Source organism: Crocodylus siamensis, chromosome 7, assembly GCF_052110815.1.
Source record: "Crocodylus siamensis isolate JL-2025a chromosome 7, ASM5211081v1, whole genome shotgun sequence".
In the NCBI taxonomy this organism is placed as follows: Eukaryota; Metazoa; Chordata; order Crocodylia; family Crocodylidae; genus Crocodylus; species Crocodylus siamensis.
In genome coordinates, this window is record NC_143401.1 from 3,416,114 (window position 1) to 3,439,170 (window position 23,057).

A 23,057-nucleotide genomic window follows, 5' to 3' on the forward strand; every position below is an offset into this window, starting at 1 on the left:
CAGAGTGGAATATCAGAGGCAGGCTTAGAACCAATTCATTCCTGGCTCCCAGGTAAATCACAGCCAGCAAAATAACTAGCCCAAATAAATAAGTCAGAAAACAGGGTTTTTTTGTTTTTTCTTTCCTTCAAGGATCTTCTCCTTCCTTTAATTCCATTTGCATCAATGGAGAAAGCTCAAACACACAGCATGGCTATATGATAGGGACCCAGCAAAAGGGTTTTTGCTTCAGGACAATCTCAACAAACAATTTGTAATTGGATAGCTCCCCAAAGAATAAAGCACTTTGGAAACATTCGTTTCCGGCTAATGGAATTAGCCAAGCACAAGTCACACCCATTTTACAGATAAGCCCAAAGAAAAATTAAGACTAAAAATCTGATTTTTAAAAAGACTTTTCTTTATCAATGTCCTGAACACTTCTGATTGATCAAACCTAGATTTCTGTACAACCTTTCACCACCTTAGCTATTTGTTTTGTACATTTATTTCAGTGTCTATAATGAAAATGGATTATTTATCCCATTTTGCTTTCTGGTCTGCATACATTAGGAAAACATTTCAAGATCTAGGTTAACCAATGCCAAGGAATTTTTCCCCCGGTTTTAAAAATAGATCGAAATATGTGCGTTGCCAGATTATAGAAAACCCTTCTTTTTTTTTTTTTTGTAAAAAATCTGAAGCATTGGGCAATATTTATCCAACAGTGTCCCTCTGTCAGTTGCCTAAGACCACACAGGAAATCTGTAGCCAGGAGTGGAATTCAGAATGAAATCTTCTGTTCTAATTCATACTGTATCTCTACTAAATGGGCAACAGTCTAATGACTAACACTTAAAAACCTAGCATTAATAGGACATGGTTATTACCAAGTCTCCCTATGCTCCTGCTGTGCTTGCTTTACTGCATTTGTGTTGGGTCCATCATATACAATGCACTCCCATTATGTACATCACTGACACACCAGGCCATGACAGCTCCTTTGGAGCCCTTCCAAAATATTGTGTCATAAAATAAACCATAATAGCTATGGGGATACTGTGGAAAGGCAACAACTGCAGATGCATGTCAACTCCACACACCAAACAGCCTTTCTACAATTCCCAATTTAAGGCACTTTTGTTCGAGTCATCACTTATAAATTCAAAAAGGAGGAAACACCCAAAACAAGATTTGCCTCCCTGTCCAAGTGGTAAAATTTCCTTTTAGAAATAAAGTAAAGTACAGACCCATCTGAAACTGCAAGATACAGCTTCATTCTTCCCACCACCCCCTCTATTCCTTTATTAAGGCAACCTCATTTTATTTTATTATGCATCTAATGATTAAAACAAAGCCATAAAGGCCAGGAAGAATGTTTGGCAACATTTTCTTGTAAATTCCAGCAAAGGATCAAATGAAGAACTCTGCACTCAGAAACAATTCTCCCATTCAGAGATGGATTTAATTGTTGATTATCAAATTAATCAAGAACCTATAAATATTTTGCATAGGGAGACTGTCAGGCGGTTAAAATCTCATGTACTAGCAAATGTGTGTCATTATACATGCAGTGCAAGAATAACTGATTAAAATCATGGGAGAAGGTTACAGACAAGCTCTAGCCCCCATCTAACTCCGCTGCTCCGCAGCCCTTGCCTTTGTATCTGAGGCAACCTGATGAAACTCCATGTATTTACTGAACTAATTCAGCAATATGTAGGTCCTTATGCATAACAGGCTTGTGTGTGTCCTGGAAACACATTTACCCATGTCCGGTGGTTGTGTTCAGTCATTATCTGTAATCTGTCTGGAGAGGTCCATGCTCTAGCAATTTTGCTTTTGTGCGACTACTGCATTGTCTTTAAGCAGCAGCTTATAAGTCAGCCTTACACCAAATGTAGTTGCTTTGAAATGAGTGCTCTCAGCGTTCAGCTTTTACAGCAATGAGCAAATGTTTACTGACAAGCTACAATACCTTGAAATTCTGAAATACCCTTGACTATAGCAGGAGTACTGGGCACTGCTCTATCTTTAGCATCTTTATAGAGCACAGCATACTGCAAAACAGGCTACAGAGGGAAAATATTTTCTGTGTCTGTGCATTACATCTATAGGACAAAAATACTTGTACTCAATTAGCCATGTACCCTAGAGCCAAATGAGGCATTCACAGCTTCAGACAGGTTAGGCCTAATTTTGTTTGCATGAATCCACCAGGGACTAGTGAAGCACAAAAATATACTGGATGCACCATTCAGGGGAATTTACTATATAGTGCCCTTTTTCATGAGTTCAGTAAATAAATGCAAGAGTAAAGAGAGTACAGTGTAACGGAAAAATTCCAGCCAGCTGTCTAGCACTCCACATTGCAATGGAGTCCTCTCAAAAGCAAGATATTTTCCCCCCTTGAGATGGAATTATGGTTTGATCACAATATACTGAGACAGATTTTCATTCTGTTTCAGTATAAGAAGTGGTTTACTAGAACAGTCTTCTCCACCATCAGCTACCAGCCTCTCTCGTTCATAATACACTCACGCAATATCAGACCACCACATGAGATATGAAACCTTCCGAGAACCCAAGCCTGAGAGATGGGTTTGGGAGAGCCTACTTCCAGCTAGAGCTTCTACTGGCACCAGACAACTCCTCAAGCTGGAAATGTGTGTGGGACATCTGATGTGTGTTACCCCCAAATTAGGCCTGTTGCTTGCTCCGCATAGAAGGACACTGAGGGAGAGGGGCAAGAGTGAGATGAAAGATGACTAGACTCCAGTGGATAATGGAATACACAGGATTTTACTAGTGGCCCAATTGTAACCTAATGTTAACAACCGATTTGAGCCCTTCATTCAGTTAATTGGTGTTACAGTTCTAGGCGTCCAGGACTGAATTGAGTCTCAGAAGTGAATTCTCCTCCCAGCAGATGTCAGGATTGTGGAACAGATTAAAGGGACAATATAAGGCACTTCCCCAGCAGCTGCCCATAACAAACCTCTTCTATTTAATCCACTACAGAATTATTAGGTAGGATTTTCCCAGTGGTGATGTGTAAGGGGTGCATGTGCACCCCCTGATGGCCATGCTCACCGCTTAGGCAATGGGCAGGCGGGAACACCAATGCCCCCCACAAGCGCTGCCGATTGCTGCGCTTATTGCAGCTGCTTCTAGGAGCAGCTGCAGTGATTGGCCAGTGCTTGCTCGCAGAAGCAGCTGCAGTAAATGCAGCCATCGGCTGTCACAGGATCACCCGGGGAGGACCCTTCCCCCAAGTCAGCGGGACTGGTCATGGAGGGGGGAGGAATGTGCCCCCCTGACTAAGGCAGCACCAGTTGCCCATGGATTTTCCAAAGCACCTAAGGGAACTAGGCACCCAACTCTGACTGTTAGCCAGAGTTCAGTACCTAATCTAGGATTCCTATTTCCTCAAAATTGTTTAGTGGAGACAGACCATCCCAACAGCTACATTTAAAGTAAACGCAGATCTACCTTTTTAACCACCACCTGCAGTGGTTCATTCAACCGCAAATACTAAAAATATCAGAGGATGAGATAGACTCTCACTCTCAGTCACAAACGCCCAGATGCTCAAAGGTATTTAGACACCTACATACCTCTGAGGACTGAGACCAAAGGAAGAATGTTTTCTCTGATGGCAAATATCCTTGGACTTTTAATGATCAGAATCTGGAGAGTCAAAGTAAATGTGCTGTTAGAGCCATGTTAAAACACAAAAGACAGCAGGGTGCAGTAAATGAAGGTGGCGACAAAAGCAGAAATCACGATTAAAAGGGCTACAACATAAATAGACCTTAATTACTGCCAGTAAAAGGAAACCAAACACATGTCAGAGAGAAGCAGAGTCCCAGCACAGGACTAAGATAGGAACCTGGCAGCTCCTCATTCTTCACTCTTACCTAGCCCCTCTTTCAAGTCAGGCTTTGGAACCTCACTTAAAACTTGTTTTTTCCTATGATATTAATGCCACCTTCCTTAGTTACAAAACCAGCAAATCTTCCTTGTTTAGAACGCTTGTTTTGCTGTTTGCATTTTGCACAGCTGCCAGTGAAGGCAGTTTCACAGTGGTTTAGAGCCAGTTTCTCTAGATCAGTGTTTCTCAACCTGTGGGTTGTGACCCAAAGTGGGTCACAAGAATATATGAAAGGGTCGTGTACAAATCTGAAAAAGGGATTCCCCTTTAAAGGAGAAAAAAAAAAAAAGTGCGAGAAACAGTGGCTTTTACCTTGCAAGCAGGGAGAGCTCCAGCCAGCGAGGGGCTGCATGGGGCCCCCCATACTGGGAGCCTGGGGGCAGGAGGTCCAGAGTGAGGTGCACTAGGTCCGGACTGGCCACTGATGTTCACAAATGGGTCCTGGTACAAAAAGGGTTGAGAACTGCTGCTCTAGACCCTTATTCCTGCGTGGGCTGAAGCACTAGCAGCGTTGCCCTGCTCAGCTCCAAAACACCGAGGAACACTGCTGTTTCTTTTCCACTGGTCGTCTTACCACCGCTTTCCCCCTTATTAGCCCCAGAGTGCAGGCAGCACGAGGAGAGCAGGCTGCATTCGACTTTGTCTCATCCATCAACCAAACTGTCAGCTTAACTCCATCAACCAAACTGTCAGCTTAACTCCAGCTCCAAAAACTTTATTACTGGTTATGATGCAAGAGACTGAAACCACACAGCTTGCGTGTTCCAGTGATCACAGGGAGTTTTGCAGTTGTGGCCTTTGTGAAGGGGAGGGAGGGGCAAAGATTTTGGGCTCGTCACTGAGCCAACTTGGGGTAGGAACTGTTGACAGAAGAAAGATGGAATCCCGCTGCATCGTTCATATTTGTTCGCTCTGTGTCAGAACCCTATTCCGAGTCCAGGAACATTTGGATTTTTGAATATCAATTGCTAGTATTTGGCATATTTTAAAAATCAGCTATTCCCCGAGGCCACGCTTGATCAATTATACAATTAATGTGTTTTTCAAAGACCAGTTTAGGAGATGAATTATCCCAAGCCTTTCCGGTTGCTTAACATGCAGCGTTAGGGGTGCTGTCATTTGTTTTTTATTGCAGTTTTCTCCAAAAGGTCAGAGCTCCTCCTATACCATGCTGTCAAAAGTAACACACAGCAGCACATCTCAGGTAATTCTCTAGATGACCATTGGCCTTTTGCAGTTAGCAGTCAGTCCAAGGCACATGCTTTCTTCTTGGAGGGAGAAAAATTGACTTCATTGGCTTTGGAATTTAAATACAGAAAGCAGAACATGAGGCATCTGCCCACTCTACCAACTTTTACTTCACTGCGTTAATTGGAAAAAGCATACTAGTCAACTAAGTTCGCTGCAGTACTGCAATTACTTCTTTTAATTAGGGACATCAACAGTAGTCTGCATCCTATTTCAGCTCGGCAGTCAAAACTCCAGTTAGTGAGAATTACTGTTTACATAATTCCAATGCTGCAAGCAAAAGGAGCCAAATCCATCTTAGCTCTTTTATCTGCACAAGCATTTGGTGCCTCTGCTACTACTCTGAGGTGTCCCAAACACAGCACAGTAAAAATGATACCGCTTGGGCCAGTTTCACCCAGGAAACAGAAACATACTGACAGTTAAAAGAGGCTGAAAAGACTGTGATGGAAAGTACCTTCCAAACACATCAGCTCAGTGCAGCGGGGAGGCTGGAACACGCCCTCCTTCCTGGTCCACGTGTCACCAGGCTCCGAGAGGGCACAGACAAGGAGATAAGCCTGGCTTCTGGCAGCCAAGGCAGGTAGGAGGAGTGAATTTCCAGCTCATCGGACCACGATATGAAAGCTGAAGAGTGAAGCCTCGAGCAGAGATCCAGAAACAGTCCACCAGGAGACTTCCGAACCCTTTTCCCCAAGCTGCTCGGGAAGGGAACACCTTGTATTCCCAACCAAAACAGCATCCCTGGTCCCACATCACGTCCCAGGTTTTTCACATACGAGACAATACATTCTTCAAGCTCTGTTCATACCCATCACCCCTGCACCCTGGAGAATGAGCTCCATGTAATGCAAGAACAACCTGGCTGCGGAGGGGAAGAAAAAGCCTTGAATGGCAGACAATTTGGAGTAAATCTGAGTAAATTATGGGGCTTGAAATTCTTGGAGGACAGATAATTAATTACCTATTGCTCCAGTGTATCACTCTTTAACACACTCTCCGTGTAGCTACCTTGCACAACCAAACGATCAGCAATTAGAGCACGGGGCCCACTTAGCACTTAAAGGACATTGCTGATGACTTTGCCAGTTTCCTCCGGCCCATGTTGCCCCCTTTTGTACCGGGTTTTATCTTTTCCCCTTTGTTTCCTTGTGGCTTTGCCATTTCCCAAAAATAAGACAAGTTATCTCTTCCTCTATGCACAATCCCCTTCCTGTTTTGTACATTCTGCTCCATCCTCTAGCTTCATAATGAAAGAGACTGGGGGTGGAAAAAATGAGTCTGGGCACTTTGCACAATTAAATGCTCTGTTCAAAGAGTAATTACCACTGGGCACAAAACTAATATGTATGAATTTTGATCCCTGAAAACCTAACTTTGCCATCGAGTGCTAATTATGGATGCATTATAAGCAGGCAGGTCTGAGTACATTCAGGCTGCTAAATATTAATCCCATATTAAATATTAAACACAGATAAATGATCTATTCCCAGTAATGTTTAAAAAAAAAAAAAGCGTGTGGTTTTTGTGTTTGTTTGTTTTGAAAGGGAATGATGCTGGGCTGTGTGCTCACATCATGTTGTTCCAGGGAAACTGGGAGCCTGCCTGCGGGGTCTCAACACATACAAAAATCCTCAACTTCCAGCACATGAAAGAACAAGATATTTTGATACCCTGCAGCAGAGAGTGAGAGGATGGGTTCAGTCAGTCCCAGGATCACAAAGAAACCTAGCACCTCTGGGTGTGTTGCGTCTGCCTGCCTGGCAGCGGAGCTGGAACGCTCCCAGTATTGCAGCTTTTGGTTTTAAGGACTGACAAATATCAGAAGCACAGGAGAGCTCTAAAGCAGCGTGTCCTTAAAAGGTGGGCTACATGGAGGGCTCATCAACTCCAATATCATCCTTTTATTTCCTTCTCTGTTCAACCTGGGGCTGTCTGAGTACATGCTGGACGCCTACGGCTTTATCTAAGCAGCAAACCCAGGAAATTAATACTCTGCTTAATTAAATCTATGAGTGTTACTCATTGGCATCTTCTGTCCTACTGAGATTTGCTCCACGTTTGTTCCCTGTTACCGCAAAAAAAGATGCAATAAATTCTCCTGTTATGCTGGATCTATAGCTCTCGGTTAACTAGGTCGCAGATCGCACCGCAACGTTTGTGAGGTTGCCAGGCTTTACACACAAACTAGGGGCGCTTGGCCAAATCCTGTCCCCGGTTACATCCGTGTAACCCAGCGGACACACAGACATGGGCGACATGGATGATGAAGGCACCCTTTGGTCCACAGTTACTAGGTAACAAGTCCTGAACCAGCGAGATAGCAACATGATGCATAGGTGCAGAGGATCCCCAACCTCATCCCGCTCATCTGCCTCATGCGTTTCTATTAAGCCCCATGCAGCCCATTCCCGGGGCCACCGTGAGTCAAATCGTTTTCCAGCGCTTTGTCCTGCCTAGATTTTAAGAGATCCCAAGTGACCGAGACTCCCACACACTTTAATGCGACCCCTGCTGGGAAGTTTTCCCTCTTTCCCAACCTGAAATTTCTCTTGGCTTCATTTCACTGCAGTCACATCCTTTTAAAGCTACCCTCACCTTTCCACCCAGGGTGGGGAGAAAACAGATGTGGGCACAGACAGGATGAACAGTCAGGACCGTCCACCCCGGGGCAGGGGACAGATGGGGGCAAGGACAGGATGCAAATCAGGACGGTGGGGCCAGCAGAGGGTTTGGGGGAAAGGATAAGCCACCCCACGAAAGGGGAGTGCCCAAATTTGCTGTTGAAGAGAAGCCGAGAGGTGATCAGGGTGATAAAGAGGGAGTGGGAAAGAGATGAGGGTCTGGAAGGGACTGAGGATGAAGGGGAAGCAGGACGAGGGGACCCCAGGGCAGAGTTGGTGGGAAGCAGGGCAAGGGAACCCCAGGGCAGAGGGTGGAGCTGGGCGGGGACCCCGGGGGAGCCGTTACCTCACGGATCTTCAGGCGGCGGGCGCGGATCTCGGGCTCCTGGGCGCCCCGCCGGCCGCGCACCGGGTGCCGCAGGCTGCGGCGGAAGCGGCCGTAGTCGAAGCGCGCCGGGACTCCCGCGGTGGCCGGCGGCACCTGCTGCTCGCCGCCCCCCCCGGGCGGCGGGGCGCGCGGCTTGTCCCGCAGGCGGCGCGGGGCGGCGGGGCTGGCATGGCGCGGCTCGGCCGGGGGGCTGCGGGGCAGCGCGGCGGCGGAGGCCGGGGCGGGGGGCGAGGCGGGGGCGCCGCGGCGGGGCAGGAAGAGGCGCTTGAGGCGGGACGAGTCGGGCAGGAGGAAGAGGGCGCCGAAGCAGAGCGTGAGCAGGCCCGAGAGGAAGAGCAGGAAAAGGAACTTCTGCGGCAGCCGCAGCCCCAGCGCCGCCGGCCAGCCCGGCACGCCCGGCACCTTCCGCAGCAGCAGCATGAGCACGGCCGGGCGCGGCGGCGGCGGCTCCTCACACGTGCGGCGGGCGGGCCCCGCGCCGCGCCGTTCCCTCCGCCCGCGGCTCCATGCGCGCTCGTAACTTCGCGCCGGGTCCCCTCAGGCGCAGCCAGCCCGCGGCCGCCCGCCCCGCGCTGGAGGTGGAGGTGGAGGCGGAGGCGGAGGCGGGGAGTGACATGCCCGGAGCGCCCCCGCGAGCGCCCGCCGCTACCGCCGCCGCCCCGTGCTCACTGCGACAGCTCCCGCCGGCCCCGCCCCCCGCCGCGAGCCACACCCCTTCGCCCAATCGCCCCCCCCCCCCGCCAGACGGTTGCGAGAGCCCAACGGCCGCCGCTCCACACCCGCCCCGCCCTTCCTCGCCTCTCACTGGGGCTTCGGCGCGGGGCGTGCCTGTTTATTGGCTGCCCCGGGCGTCAGGCAGGCGGCTGTCCCCGCCCGCTTGTTTACCCCACTGCCCAGTGGGGGGGTGGGAGGAGCTTCTCCCCGAGCAGGCATTCCATTGGCCGCCTGAAGTGCCCCCTCTGCGCTGTGATTGGTTGAGGGTGCTCGGCGCGTTCAAACGGAGCGTGTGAAGGGAGGGGCTCCCTTGAAAAGCCGCTGGTTCCCCGGGGGTGGCGCTTCGTAGGGGGCGGGGCTTCCCCAGCGTGCCGGGGGCCTGGCGTTCCCAGCATGCAACTCTTCACCTTAGCCAGAGCATCTCTGAGGGACAGTGGGGGCCGGAGGGCCCCAAGCCAGAGCATGGCCTAGCTGGAGTACTCCAGGGGTACGGTCTTTCCCAGCATGCAATGCTCCACCCTCCCCAGAGCATATCCCTGAGGGGCAGCATTCCAGCCTATTCAGTGTCCCAGGGGTATGGTCCTTCCCAACATGCAATGCTCCCCCTTGCTAGCATCCCAAGGAGCTGGCGCTTGTGCTGCACCGCGCCCAGAGCATCAAATGCGCATGCTGCCTCCCAGCCCGGACCATTTCATTGCTCCATAAGTGTCCTGAGAGGACATCTCCCAGTCCGCCATGTTCGGCCCCTCCTGGGAGACGGAGCTCCACCCTGCCTCAAGCACCTCCAGCCTGCTGTGGTTTGGCTTGCCCTGAGCCCAGCAAGCGTCACCCCATCTGGCTCTGAATCCTTTAGGAGATGATGGACTCTCCGAGCACGTGCCGCTCTGTGTGGTCACTACCAAGCAGAAATTCCTACCAGGGCTCCATCCTAAATCTCCAATGGGACTGCCCCAATCCAGGCTGTGATGAAAAGATGAGGTCCCTGCACGCAGCGCCCAGCCGTGATTCATTTGCCCCTCCGCAAAGAATACAGTGGTTTACTTTGAACCCAACTACCCCCAGGCAGATCAATGTACCACAGCATGCAATACTGAGTGGTGACTGAGGGTGACAGAAATGGCTTGGAGAGAAATCACTGCACCTGGAGTCTCCTCAACTTCTCTGTCCAAAACACCAAAAACAACCCAACTTGAGAAAAGACAGATTTCTATGTGGTTACGAGGAAACAGCAGCAGTCGGAACAAAGGGATTCCCACATGGCATCACAGCACCAGTCCTGGGTCTTGTCTGTGACAATGAGCAACATGATTTATTTCAGAGAAGGGTGTAGAATATAAGTCAGCGTTGGGTTTTCTCTTAAAGCACCAGGGTTTCTTTCTTTCTCATCCTTACGAAACTTTGTTTGTCTTTCAAAGTGCCGCAGCATCTCGGTGAGAGAGGTAAGTATTACTATGCTTGCATGAGTACTAGTGTGGTATAATTGTTTTAGGATTAATGTAACAATCAAGCTCCTTTAAGGATGAGGTGGCTCAAATAATAGAAGCTACTGCCTAAAACAGGCCATGACAACTCATCAGTAATTGAGCTGGGGAGTGGAGGAGTTTTCCCATTACTGTTTTTTGCAGCTGGGTGTGTGAGTAAGGAGGAGACAGGAAGGAGCACAAGGCACAGTTATAGAAACACTGGTACCACAGCCCCAAAGAAAAACCTGAGAGAGTGCTTTTGGGCTAAGTGCTGCCTGGAAAGAGGCTTAGAACTGAACAACATAACTGCCTCTAGCTTTTCCATTTATATGTTCACATAGCTTTCAGGGAAACAAGACATCATGCAAATCCTTTGTATAGAAGATCACATCAAACAAATACCTTGCTCCATCCTAAATTCTTCCCTCAATCAAAAGAGGTATTATTCCCATATTATAAGTGAGGATCACTGAGACAACGTCACAAAGTGGGGCATTGCTAGAAGCAGAACTCAGGAGAACCTAGCTGCCAAGACAGTGACCTGCTTAACTTTATTGTCCACACCATGTGCTGGTGGCTGCCATCACAAGAGGAAAGGATTTCTTAGAGTTATATTTGTTATTGGACCAACTGCAGTTGGTGGCATCTTAAATCAGTTCATGTAATGTGTGCTGCAGAACAAATCACTGCTGTTTTCATTCCTTCACTGGTGCTTGTTCGTTTGCTGTTGCTTCAGTCCAACCTGAGACCAACAGCAGCTGGTGCAATAATAAAAAAAAATCACCCTAAGGAATCCTTGCCCTTCATATAACTCCTGGACCATCATAGCTACCACATCACTCCAACATTACCATCGTCATGAGCAGGTTTTCATCTAGTCCACTCTTTATGAGGAAAGAGGCAAGGGCACTCACTATCTTCATACTTACCTCAGACTCTTCCCTTGGAAGCCCGAGGAACAGCTCTGGAGTGAGGTCTCGAAAGAGCTCCTGTCCCTTCCTTGCCCTGCAGCTGGCTCCTGGCTGGTGGGCTGAGGGCAAGAGAGGTTTTGGCCACCCCCTTGCCAGCTTTTCTGCCAGGTTGTGGGGGCCACGGACAGAGCAGGACGGGCAGTCAAAAGGCTCTGAGCTGAGGGGAGTTCTAGTAAACGTGGCTCTTTCCCCGCACCTTCCCTAAAGCTGGGGAGAAGGAATGAAGGGAAGAACAGAACCAGCAACCCCATTACAGCTCCACCAGTCTGTGCTCCTGCCCAACCTGGGAGCAGCTCTCATTTGGGTTATTCAGCCACAATTCTCTAGGGCCTAGGTCAGGGGCGGGCCATTATTTTGAGCAAAAGGCCTCTTACTGAGTTTTGGCAAGCCATCGAGGGCCACATGACGCAGCCCAGGGCAGATAAATATTAATTTACTAAGTTTTTTAGGGGCCTGATAGAATGGCCTGGCAGACCACATCTGGCCCCCAGGCCATATTTTGCCTCCCCTGGCCTAAGGACTACCAGAGCACACGGATTCACAGGGAAGGAGTTCCAGGAACCAGCTCACTTACTGGGATTGCCTCTACCTTGAAGGAACTCCCCATTGGTGACTTGTGGAGGAGGGTTCCTCTCATTTTGTTGGAGCCTAAACAGTAAGACAGCAATGGAACACCACAACGTCATCTGGCTTAGAGACCTTTTTGTATTTGGCTCCCTGGGCTGCAAAAGGTTGGGTGACCCTGTATTCAACATCAGTTAAGTAACATCAGAAAGCATAATAAAGCACCCGTGATGCCAGACTGGAGTGACTCCATTCCATACAACAGCAGCAGCAAAGCTGAAGGTTGTTTTTTTAATTGGCTTCAATTAAGATATCCAGGGCAGTGTAGTTTTGATGTCTGCATTTTTAAGGCAAGCCATTGTCTTCAAGGTAAATATTTAAAAGCTGCCAGTTTATTTTTTAATTGGGTTCAAATAAGATATCCTCTCTTTTAAAGACAGGGCATTCTCTTCAAGATAAATGCTTAATTACAATTTTAAAATGATTTAGTACATGTAACAACACAGGGAATCCAGCCTCTGTACACAGCTATAATTCCATTGGGGCCTAATCCATGTAAACCTGAGCAATGATCATGGAAAGAGGTATAAGGCAGAAGTGTAATTACTGTAAGAGGGGGTGCAGTGGCAGGATGATCCTTATTTTTAGCAGGACTGGAAGAAAGCCTTTTAAGAGAATTACCTTTTTATGGCCATGAGAAAAATAGAAGGTAATATCTACAGTTATAGGAGAAGGAAAACTTCGGCGTGATGGATAATACTCGAGGCAAAATAGTTTGCTGAGATAATTACATGTATTTGTAAAGCCTCCAGCCTCTCTTTAAAAGAAGAGTGAATTTCTCTTTCGTTCCAGAAAACACCCCAGTCCTTGCTGCAGGAGTAGTTGGGATCTGTCTCTTATGCTGCAACGTCATTCTGGTTTGTAGTCAACAACCCCCACCCCTTAGAAGCATCAGCTCTATGATTTCCAAACACAATAGCAAAAAGAGGCTATAAGGCAGATGGTATAAGAGCGCTGTGGAGCTGGCAGACGGATTTTATTGCGCTGTGGTTGATACCGTAAAGAACAGTCCTGATTCATGTGGATGGCAGGGATGCTACATTTAAGTGTATACTTAAAGCAGGGTAACCAGGCTCCGTAAACCAGATGCCTAATGCTTTGCTGCTATCTGTTACAGAGGATGGATCGTGACAACTGAAATCTGGTGGGATTGCTACTTGTTTAAAAAGGTCTTTTGCCTCCAAAAGAACAAGCCTCGCAGCTGACAGAAGAAGGTGCCATCTTTCAGCGCATCATTAAAAGATTTCTGACACAGAACCCTGGCACTTAGCCTACTTTGCTGCTCAGTTTTTTGTGGCCTGATCCTACAAGCAGATGAGTGCCTGCTGGGTAGGGAGGGCTCCCGCTGTGCTGGATGGCTGCTGGCTCTTCCCAGTTTGTGCTGTTTTTTTTCCAAAGGGAATTTTTCAGAAGGGACTATACCCTATCTTCCCCATGCAAAGGGCTCTAGTTATAGAAGGAATACATATCCCTGTCCATCCAAGGTTACCTTAACATGAGTCAATAATTTGATCAGGCTGGGGATCTGATAAAGAAATCTCCATGTTTGGACCAGCTGGTGAATGTTGAAATCCTATCCCAAACCTTGCACCACACTAAGATCATCTACAGTTTCTGAGAAAGAGAAACATGACCCCAAAGCTCCCATAGTTTTTCGTGGCTGGGAGTGCAGGAGACATCTGGATGGATATCTGGTGCTGTAACTTTGGCAAGGAGGACACCTAGCCATGTCAGCTAAGTTACTGAAATGCAGTTAGCACGCAGAGCCATGGTGCAGCTTTCCAGCTGAACAGCTGTCCCTCAAAACAAATAGGCTGATCATTCATTGCATTCACAGAGCTAAAGCACTGCTGCAACTTGGTTTTCTCTCTGTGTGGTGCCTTTACATTTCTGAAGCATTTTGCCTGTCTTGAAGGGCAGCGACAAGGTGGGATTTTAGATCAGCTCAGATAACACGTAATATGGACCGAATTGCTGGTGTTTTCTCTCCCTCGCTCCCACCTGGTTGCTTTTCTTAATCTGAAATAAAAACCAACCAAATGGAGAAAAAACAGGCAGTGCTCTGTGTGGAGAGGGGGGAAAACCAGTGGCCCAGAGCTTCAGTTTATGCAAACCAAATGAAACTTAATTTCTGAGGACCCGCCTGAAAACTTGCAGACTGCACAGAGCAGAAGGAAGTACACTGAGGACCAGGATCTCTGACTTGAAGAGCCTGTTGGCTTGCTTTTCACTCCCTAGAAGATACTGGTAATCTGAGCTTAGACTCCAGTCTGGGGATATACAAGTCTCGCAAAGAATTCAAGTGGCGCTTGTCTGCCAGCAAAACAGACAGACACTTGCACAATGTCAAATCCCCACTCTTAGCACTTACAAACTACAATTTTGTAGAAATAAAGAGAAAAAGATGTCCTACGAGGGGCCTGGTGCAAATATGATAAGGTTCTCTTGTCTCAATGGCTCAAACAACCCCTGTGAGAGGAAACGGAAGAACAAAAAACAGAAGCAAAAACTGATATGCAGCAGGGGAAATTGTGTGGAGGAAATCCGTCAAAACGGTGCTCTCTCCTTCTCCTTGTACTAGTTCAGCCACACGGCAGCCTGCCGGTTTCTTCATTCCTACTGTCAATATATTTGGAAACGACTAGTGAAACTGGAGGCAAACATTTCTGGGTGTCTTGAGATGCACTCAGTCTGACTTTTTGGGGTCAGACAGACTGAAGTTGCAGGGAAAGTAGGATACTGAGCACCTCTGAAAATCAGGTTCAAGGTATCTCAAGTAAAGCACCCAAAAGCCAAAGCATCCAGACTTCCTAGCCAGCTCTGAAGTTTTTGTCCCAAATGTAACATTTGACATCCCTTGGGCAATGCATGCATCATCTCCCATGTACCGTGAGGAACAGGCACCGCACTGCAATCCAGCCATTTCTGTCTTATGCCACTTCTGTCTTACAGCTTGCAACAGGGAGTATCTGTGAAGAAAGAGGAGCTGCTTTCTGTAACTCTTTCCCAAACTCAGCAATACCACTTCTCCGGTGTTATGCAGGAAAAAAAAAAGAAGCTGAAATACAACTCATGGGAACATGAATTTTGAAATCCTAACATGGAAATCAAACCTGCTTAGCTGAAGTTGACATCAACCAATTTTGCATGACAAAAGTAGAGGTAAACGAAGCTCTGGTTTTAACTTGGGACTGAGAAGCAGGGATTCCTCCCTTCTGATCCTTTCTTCAGCTCTGGCTGTGCTCTCTTAGCATTTGTGCTGCAGTTTCCTCCCTTAAGTCAACTGAAAATACCAACATTGCAATGAATTAAGTAGTGGGCGTATGTAGCACTGCCCTCGTCTGCCTGGGTTCAGAAATAAACTGCAAGCCAGCCCTACAAGAAGACCCAAGTAGGAAGTATGATTTTGCAGATGAATGGTTTAATTTCCACAAAACATGCACTTGGGGGGTACATCACAACTGGATTTGATGAATAGCTTTTGCCCCACCAAATCATTTGAAAAAGTTGAAGTAGTTTTCAAGATGCAACGTTCTCAACTTGCTGTTTTGAAATGAGGTTTCGTTTCAAAATGTGCCTAAATGGAACAATAAGGTTAAAAAAATCATAAGCCCATAGAAAGAGAACAAAATATTTTGTTTTGGGTTGAAAGAAATGTTCCAGGTCAACACAAAGTGAAGATTTCTTTTTCCTTTGCTTGTCTCTGTCAGTGAACCAGAAATCAATGCTTCTCACAACTCGGCAACAAAGGCGAAATTCTCTTTTAGCTCAAGGTGCTCTGGAGCAGGAGGTTACACGTTCTAGTCCTGATCTACAAGGTAGTTTCTGATTGTACAGCTAGGAAGTCTTGCTATGCAGATGGTCGCAGGGTTGCTATAAAACTTTGCCATGTCTACAGAGCCCTTGGAAGGCCAAGTTTTTATCCTCTGCACAAACAGCTGGCAGTGACAAAGAAATAGCAAAGAATTCACCAAGGTCGCCACATTGGACAACAGGAGTGATACCACAGAGAAGGATTCAAAAACTAGTCACTAAAACAGTCTCCCAAGCAGTGAGTCCATTCCTCCTGTTCTGACTTGCTGATGATCTGTGCAATACGCTGTCAGCACAAATCCTTCATCTGCCTTAGATAATCTTTGTATGCAGCCCTCTTCTAAGGAACAGGGTCATTTTGAGGACGTTGTGAAAGAAGCAGATGTGGATTTTATACTCGGCCTGATCTTCCATCATATCGATGTGCCTTTCTTTCACCAACTTCTAAGAGTAGGACTTCAAGGCAGGACAGCAAGTCACACGTAACTCCGTTAACTGCTAGAAAGACTGTCAGTCCTCAAATGGAAATGTGGAGGAAAAATACTCTCCTTTCATTGTCCACAGACTGGAAAAAAATCCCCTCAGTTCTACTCTGTTTTGGCCGGAGATGAAAAACGGTAACGTGTTTTCACTACCTGCCTCACAGGGCTTATGGTTTACATCTGCCCCACAAGCAGTGATCTCTTCCAAATGCACACTCCAAACTATCATTTCTGTTATTTAATATGCAGTTTCATCATGCCTTCCATAGAAATGTTAACCACTCCAGTACTGATCGTAAAGAGGGTGCCCCTACTGGGGATAGATTTCAATAATGTTTAGTGCATGAAGCTAGAAAGTGAAGCAAATTGCTTGCATATTTTAGAGGGTTCTCTTAAAAAAACCCAAAAGGCACATCAATATGTTCTTTGCAGTTCAGGTAGCCTTAGTTTTCCAGCAAGAGACAACTGAATCTGAACACCTTGGATCACACCTGGATTCAACTAGATTCAATGGCCAAAGGCTGTCATGGGACAAGGTTTGACCCCCATGCATTGAAGAAGTTAATGTTGCTGTCTGCATGTTTGATCCTAACCAGAGCAAAAGGAGAGGTTCCCCAGTGAAGTCAGTGGGCCAGAACTTCAGCCTTGGTTAATGTCTCCTGGGGCCACTACATCTGAGGAAAGGGATGCTTGAACCAGCCCAGAGAAGGATGCTGATAATTCCCTTAGCAGGAAAGGCGCTAAAGTCTGTAAATGAAAGATCGTCATCATTACTGGCCCTGCACCTTTCTAATGCAAAAAGATCCATCATCCAGAGCAGAAAGATCCCCCTCCCCGCCTCAACTGCAAAGCTCATTTCCCTCATGCTTTAATGGCTTTGAACTAGACTGCTACAAGCAACACCAAGAGAAGTAAAGGTACCTCTGGGCATTCAAAAGGGATAACTTAAGTATTTCCATTATGGGGAAAATGCAGCGCTTCCAAAGAGTTAAAGTCATTTAAACCACACAGTGCAATGGAAATACCAGGTTACAGTACTGCACATTGCCCGTCCTCAGGTGACCACTAAGGCACTGTTAAAATCATTTGTCAACTTTACAGTAACTTAGTCTGCAGGGCCATGTCGGTCAGCAGGTGCCTCTGGGCAATTATGTGAAGATTAATATACAGGTTCCAGAGTATTTGGGAGGCCTGGCTCAGATGACATCAACCATGTTTCGTTAGTGATCTCAAACTGCCAGAATATTGATTAGGATAAATATCTGTGTGGGTACTGTAAGCTGGAGTGCAGCAAGCACTTTAACCAGAGACTTCCAATGTAAGCAGAATTTAAAGTGGTTTCAGTTGAGGCCAAAAGTGCATGGGGGCGGAAATTGGGGAGATAAGGTTAGCAGGGCAGATGCTTCAGCAGCTAAATATATTTCTGTTCCCTACAGAGGGGAGTAAAAGTTGCTGAAGCACTTTGCTATGCATTGCTTTGCCAAATGAGGGAATTAGCCTTTTCCCTCTACAGACATTAACCAATACAGTGGGAGCGAGACAGCGCAGAGTTCACATTTCCAGGGTGCAAGTTCCTGTGTCAGATCAGTAGAACCAGACAAAAAAAATACTACTTAACATTTAAAATGAGTGAGGTGAATCATGAGCCAAAGACACAAAAGAGAAACATTTTTTCCCCCCACAGCTGCACATGTTGGCATCCAAGTTTTATTTCATGCAATTGAAAAAAAAAATTTCCTATTTAAAAAGGTCTTTTTTAAAGTCAGCTCTTGGTAGTCTGGGCTACCAACATAGCAGCCAAATCCCATGCTGTCTGCAGCACTTCTCTTCCCCCTCTAGTTCTTGAGAGGTACAATAGCCTTCGCTTCCCATCCTGAATGGTGTCACGATTGCTGCAGGCTGCTGAACAACTGCCATGCTTCACCCCAGAGGTGGCCACACTTCAGTAGTGGATAAAGTGCTGGGTGCAAATGCTCATGTACATCTCTAAGCCACAACATCCATTTTTACATGGCTGTGAACTATTCTTTGAGCAGGCTGATCTGGCAGAGTAGCAAGTCCATTCGTAGCATTTGACAAAGTAGGCTGCAGCCTCTGAAAGCTCGTGCCTCTGAATGAGTTAGTCTGTAAGGTGCCACCCCACCCCCTTTCGTGCTGAACTTCAGGCTAATGGAGTGAACTGCCGCTCTCTAGGGAAGAGTAGTGTAACCGGCACCAATTTGGCATTCAGTGGGCACGTCTACATGTGCACTTAATGCAGCTGAATAGACTCTGGTGCAGTTCATGCCGGAGTTTATTGTTCCTGGGCACCAAGCTTGCATATGTATCTGGGACTGCAGCATGTTCATAGATGTAGGGTCGGAAGGGACCTAAGTAGATCTTCAAGTCCGACCCCCTGCCCTGGGCAGGAGAGAATACTGGGCTTATATGACCCCAGCTAGGTAATTGTCAAGCCTCCTCTTAAAGACCCCCAAGGTAGGAGCCAGCACCGCTTCTCTTGGAAGTTGGTTCCAGATCCTACCCGCCCTTACTGTGAAATAGTGCCTTCTAATGTCCAGCCTGAACCTACTCTCAAACAACTTATGGCCGTTATTCCTTGTTTCTCTGGGAGGTGCTCGGGAGAACGGTTTCTCCCATTCCCCGCTGGTCCCCCCTGGTAAATTTATAGACGGCCACGAGGACCCCTCTCAGCCTTCTCTTGTGCAGGCTGAACAGGTTCAGGTCCCATAGCCTCTCCTCACAGGGTATTCCCTGCTGTCCCCAGATCATGTGAGTGGCTCTCCTCTGGACCCCCTTGATGCTGGCCACATCTCTTCTAAAGTGCAGCGCCCAGAACTGGACACAGTACTCCAACTGTGGTCTGACCAGTGTCACATTGAGGGGGAGGATCATCGCCTTGGCCCTGCTTGTGATGCATCTGTGGATACATGACAAGTTGCAGTTGGCCTTACTGACTGCATCTTCACATTGGCGGGCCATGTTCATTTTGGAATCAATAATGACTCCAAGATCTCTTTCTGCAACTGTGCTTTCGAGAAGGGTGTTCCTCAGCCTATAGGTATGCTGCTGGTTCTTACTGCCCAAGTGCAGTACCTGCATTTGTCAGTACTGAACGCAACAGGTTGAACTGGAGTGGAGCAGCTCTGGCTAGCAGGGGGCCCCAGGGGTCAGCCTGCCAACCTGGGGTTGCTCTTACCCAGCTCAACCTGCCATGGAGGGACTGGCTGGGTCACAAGGGTGCTTCAGTATGGGGCTAGTTGGCAGGCAGCCTCCCCACTGAAGCACCCTGTCCCAGGGCAGGACCTGAGGCAGGGTTGACCCACCCAGGAAAAGAGAGAGAAAGCCCAGAAAAGAGGGCATACTTACCACCCACAGAAAAAAGAGAGCTGTGCCAAGAAGGGCCGCCAGTGTGGTTCATCAGCCGCTTTTATTGCTGGCTAGGGGCGGCGCTAGCCAATGAAATCAGGAAAAAACCCCACCCAGCGGATTCAAAAGCCAGCGGCAGAGAAATGGCTGGGGAAACAGCAAGGATGCCTGAAGGTGAAGCTACTCCCTGGGCTGCATCTGAGGGAGATTGGCAGCTCTGGAAGGGGTCTTAGCTACATTGAGAAGGCTCTACACCTGGCTCGGCAGGACAGCCGGGACAAAGAGGGATGGTGTCGAGGGATTGGAAGGACCACAGATGTTGGACCCGTGAGTGGAGTGGGCAGAGACCCGCACCCCGATCTTTTAGTTATTTCTTTCTTTGTTTCACTTTATTTTAGAGGGCACTTGGAGTTGTGACCAGGGACAGACCCTCCACGGGTCCAGGATCACAAAGAGAAAAAGATTTGCAGGAGCCTCAGAGGAAGTTTGGGTGCAAGGATGAAGACGATCTCATGCCTATGGTCATCCACGGCAGGCAAGTCATCCAGGGACAGACAAGGCGATAAAGAGACAGATGAGGACATCACAGGGGACAGGCCAGCGACCCATCATCCAGAGGTCCTGAGGGCTGGCGCATGGGTGGGGTGTAGGGGAGGTGGAGCCCCAAGAACGCCTACAGCGGGTAGTACCCAGTCCACGAGAATCCATGAGAAGGAGCGTCACAACTGAAGAAAAGAAGACCAAGTCATGGCAGGTGAGTGTCAGGGGCTCCCTCAGGATGGAACGTGACCTAACACCTAGGTCCTGGGGACATACCCCTTGGCCAGAGCCGAATGAGTGCTCAAAGGCCGCCAGAGAGCACCTATACATGATCAGGTGGGGGCACACCCTCATGTCCCAGCCAGCCCCATCGGTATCTACACCTGCCTTGCGGCAAAGTAAATAACTCTACTGTAGGAAAGTACTTGCGTCTGGCAGTACTATCCTACAACAGGGTTAATTAGTTAACTCCATCCTAGTAGCACTGCATATGTAGATGATGATGTTTTACTGCAGAGCTAATTAGTCACCTTTGCAAGTAAATGTCTCATGTTGATGCGCCCACTGAGTACAAAAGCAATGTACCTTACCCCCCAGCAGGATGCAAGGGGACAGGATTGGACAACAAAGCAGCAGAAGGATGTAAAATAAACCACCGGCCACACACTTCATTTACCCCCACACAATCTCCAAACTTCTCAGGGGCCAAATGAAACACTGTTGTAAATCTGTTCACCATTCGACAAGTGGGAAGAGAAAAGTCAGAAGCAGCTCTTACATATGCTGTCGTAAATCTGGAGAAACTCCGAGCAGAAGTTCATGGAGCAGCTTGCTCACACAGGACTCAGTTTATGGACAAACAAGTTACAGCAAGTTAAAAGGTGTAAAGATGTACTGCAGAGCGGCTGACCTGTTTGTCTGCCCACTCTCTGCCCGTTTCAGACAGCGAAATAATTTTCTTTAGCAGGAGTCACAGGGTCACATTCATAATCCTAATTACTTCGCACCCATTATAAAAGAGGTCCCATGGAATGAGAAAATTTTGCATAACTTGGCAGATGGATCCAGTTAAACTGCATGGGACACTTCTCTTTCCCATCCCCACCCAAAGCTTGTAAGCTGAATGGTACTGTACCTAATTTGCAGGGGAAGAGAAAAGCTTCCATGAATTCCTGCTCATTAGAAACAGCTCCTTTGTAAGGATGCAATATATAGACATATATAGACACACATAGACGTCTGATCACCCTACAGGCAGCAATAATGCCCAGGCTGCTGAGAAGAGGAATTAATACTTCTGCCCCTAACACAGGGGTATAGTAGAGTACATTTTTAAATACAGACATCTCTTGGGCTACACATCACTCATGCGTGCTGCATGCAGATTAAAAGGAGGCTGAGACTAAATCACCAGGGTGTAAAATAGAAAACCTGAACCGGAGTAGATTACAAACATGGAATTAAAATGCAAAACAGCCCAGGTGCCATGCATGAGAAAGCCATGATTCAGTTCAGCTATTAAAATATATGCACTAGCGATTCAATATGGCATCTTTCCTTGCTAGCTTTAAAAGAAAAAAATCTGGAGTTAGAAGCCAGGAGATAAATGCAGTCCTTTAGGTGTTTGGAATTGTCATTATTTTTTTTCAGGTTTTATGCCTCCTTGCATTCAGCTGAGGTTCAACTGAAAACCGGGGAAATGCTGGTAACAACCGGCCAGATTTGTTCCCAGTGTAACTTCACTGACCCTATGTGTCAATCACTGAACCTTTCCACTTTAAACATCTTCATGGAGGTTGGCTCCCATTGAAGGGAGGGTGTAGCTGCTAATTTTCCTGCCTAGTGTTAGAGGAAAAGCAATGGCACTTACTTTGATCTTAGAAGGGGATTGTTTTGTGCCTGCTTCAATTTGTCAAATGGTTTCTCCAGCTATCGCTTTGACGCTGGCTCTGGAGTTCATGATAACCCTTAAGGGCAGCCTTTGGGTTGTGTGCTGTGGAAAACAATAGCTGCAAGGTGGACTGCACGCATAGCCATTATTCAACATGCAAGACAGCCATACAAGCTTGCAGTGTGACTCCTCACAGCTTGCACTGCCCACTCCTGCCCTTCTGACAAACTGCACAGGCCAGCTCCGAGTACCAGCATCCAGGCACGTCATGCTGGATCAGAGGAAGCCTTTGAAAAGCTGCAAGACTTAATATACCTGTCAAAGCAAATTCTGCTCACCCATTATTGCTTTGTAAAGGTAGGTAAAGAATGCCACAGCCACCTTCCAAATCAGTTTCCTGCCTAGGACTTGGTCCTTTGAAGCCCGTAATACGATTGTGGCTCTGGCACCATGAACTTGAGACCAAAAGGAGAGGAATTCCAGTGCTTGGACAGGCACTGCTGGGAAGGAGATGGAAGGAAGCAGACACTTAGCTGGCAAGTTGAAGGATGCAGATTTACAGGTAAAGAAAACAAAACTATTCCTCCAGCATTCAAAGAATCCATCTTCCTCTTCACTCTTTGAAACCAACCTTTGCTTGGCATTGAGAACCAAACTGCTTGAGAATAAGAAATATTTTGCCACAGGCACTGGGAGGCTGATCTTTCAGACGTGTTGGACGGTCCTTTACTTGAAGGCTTTGCAGCTGTCTTTCTTTCTGAGAGGTCTACTGTAGCTCATGCAGAAGCAGTGGGCTCAACTGGCCTGTCATTATGCTGGAGGTCAACTTAGATAATCATAAGGGGCCCTTTCAGCATTTATTCTCATTACGCAGCCATAAACTCTTACAGTTGCATATTATTATTACTCTATTATTGTAACAATTCCCAAAGCCTTTATGGATGTCTCCCAATACACAAGATGTAAACTGAGTGGCATCAGGCTAGTCAATATTTAGATGAGCAATTACTACCATAACTA

The 23,057-nt window shown here is 47.3% G+C and overlaps 1 protein-coding gene across 1 annotated transcript in view; it reads right to left on the reverse strand.

Annotated features, from left to right (window-relative positions):
• The window catches only part of MAN1C1 (mannosidase alpha class 1C member 1), a 70,465-nt gene extending 61,595 nt beyond the window's left edge, over positions 1-8,870 (reverse strand). The window contains exon 1 of the mRNA XM_090057608.1: positions 8,132-8,870. Coding sequence (XP_089913734.1) covers positions 8,132-8,593 — 462 coding nt within the window. The 5' untranslated portion in view covers positions 8,594-8,870. The remainder of the gene's footprint in view (positions 1-8,131) is intronic.
• Positions 8,871-23,057: the final 14,187 nt, after the last annotated feature.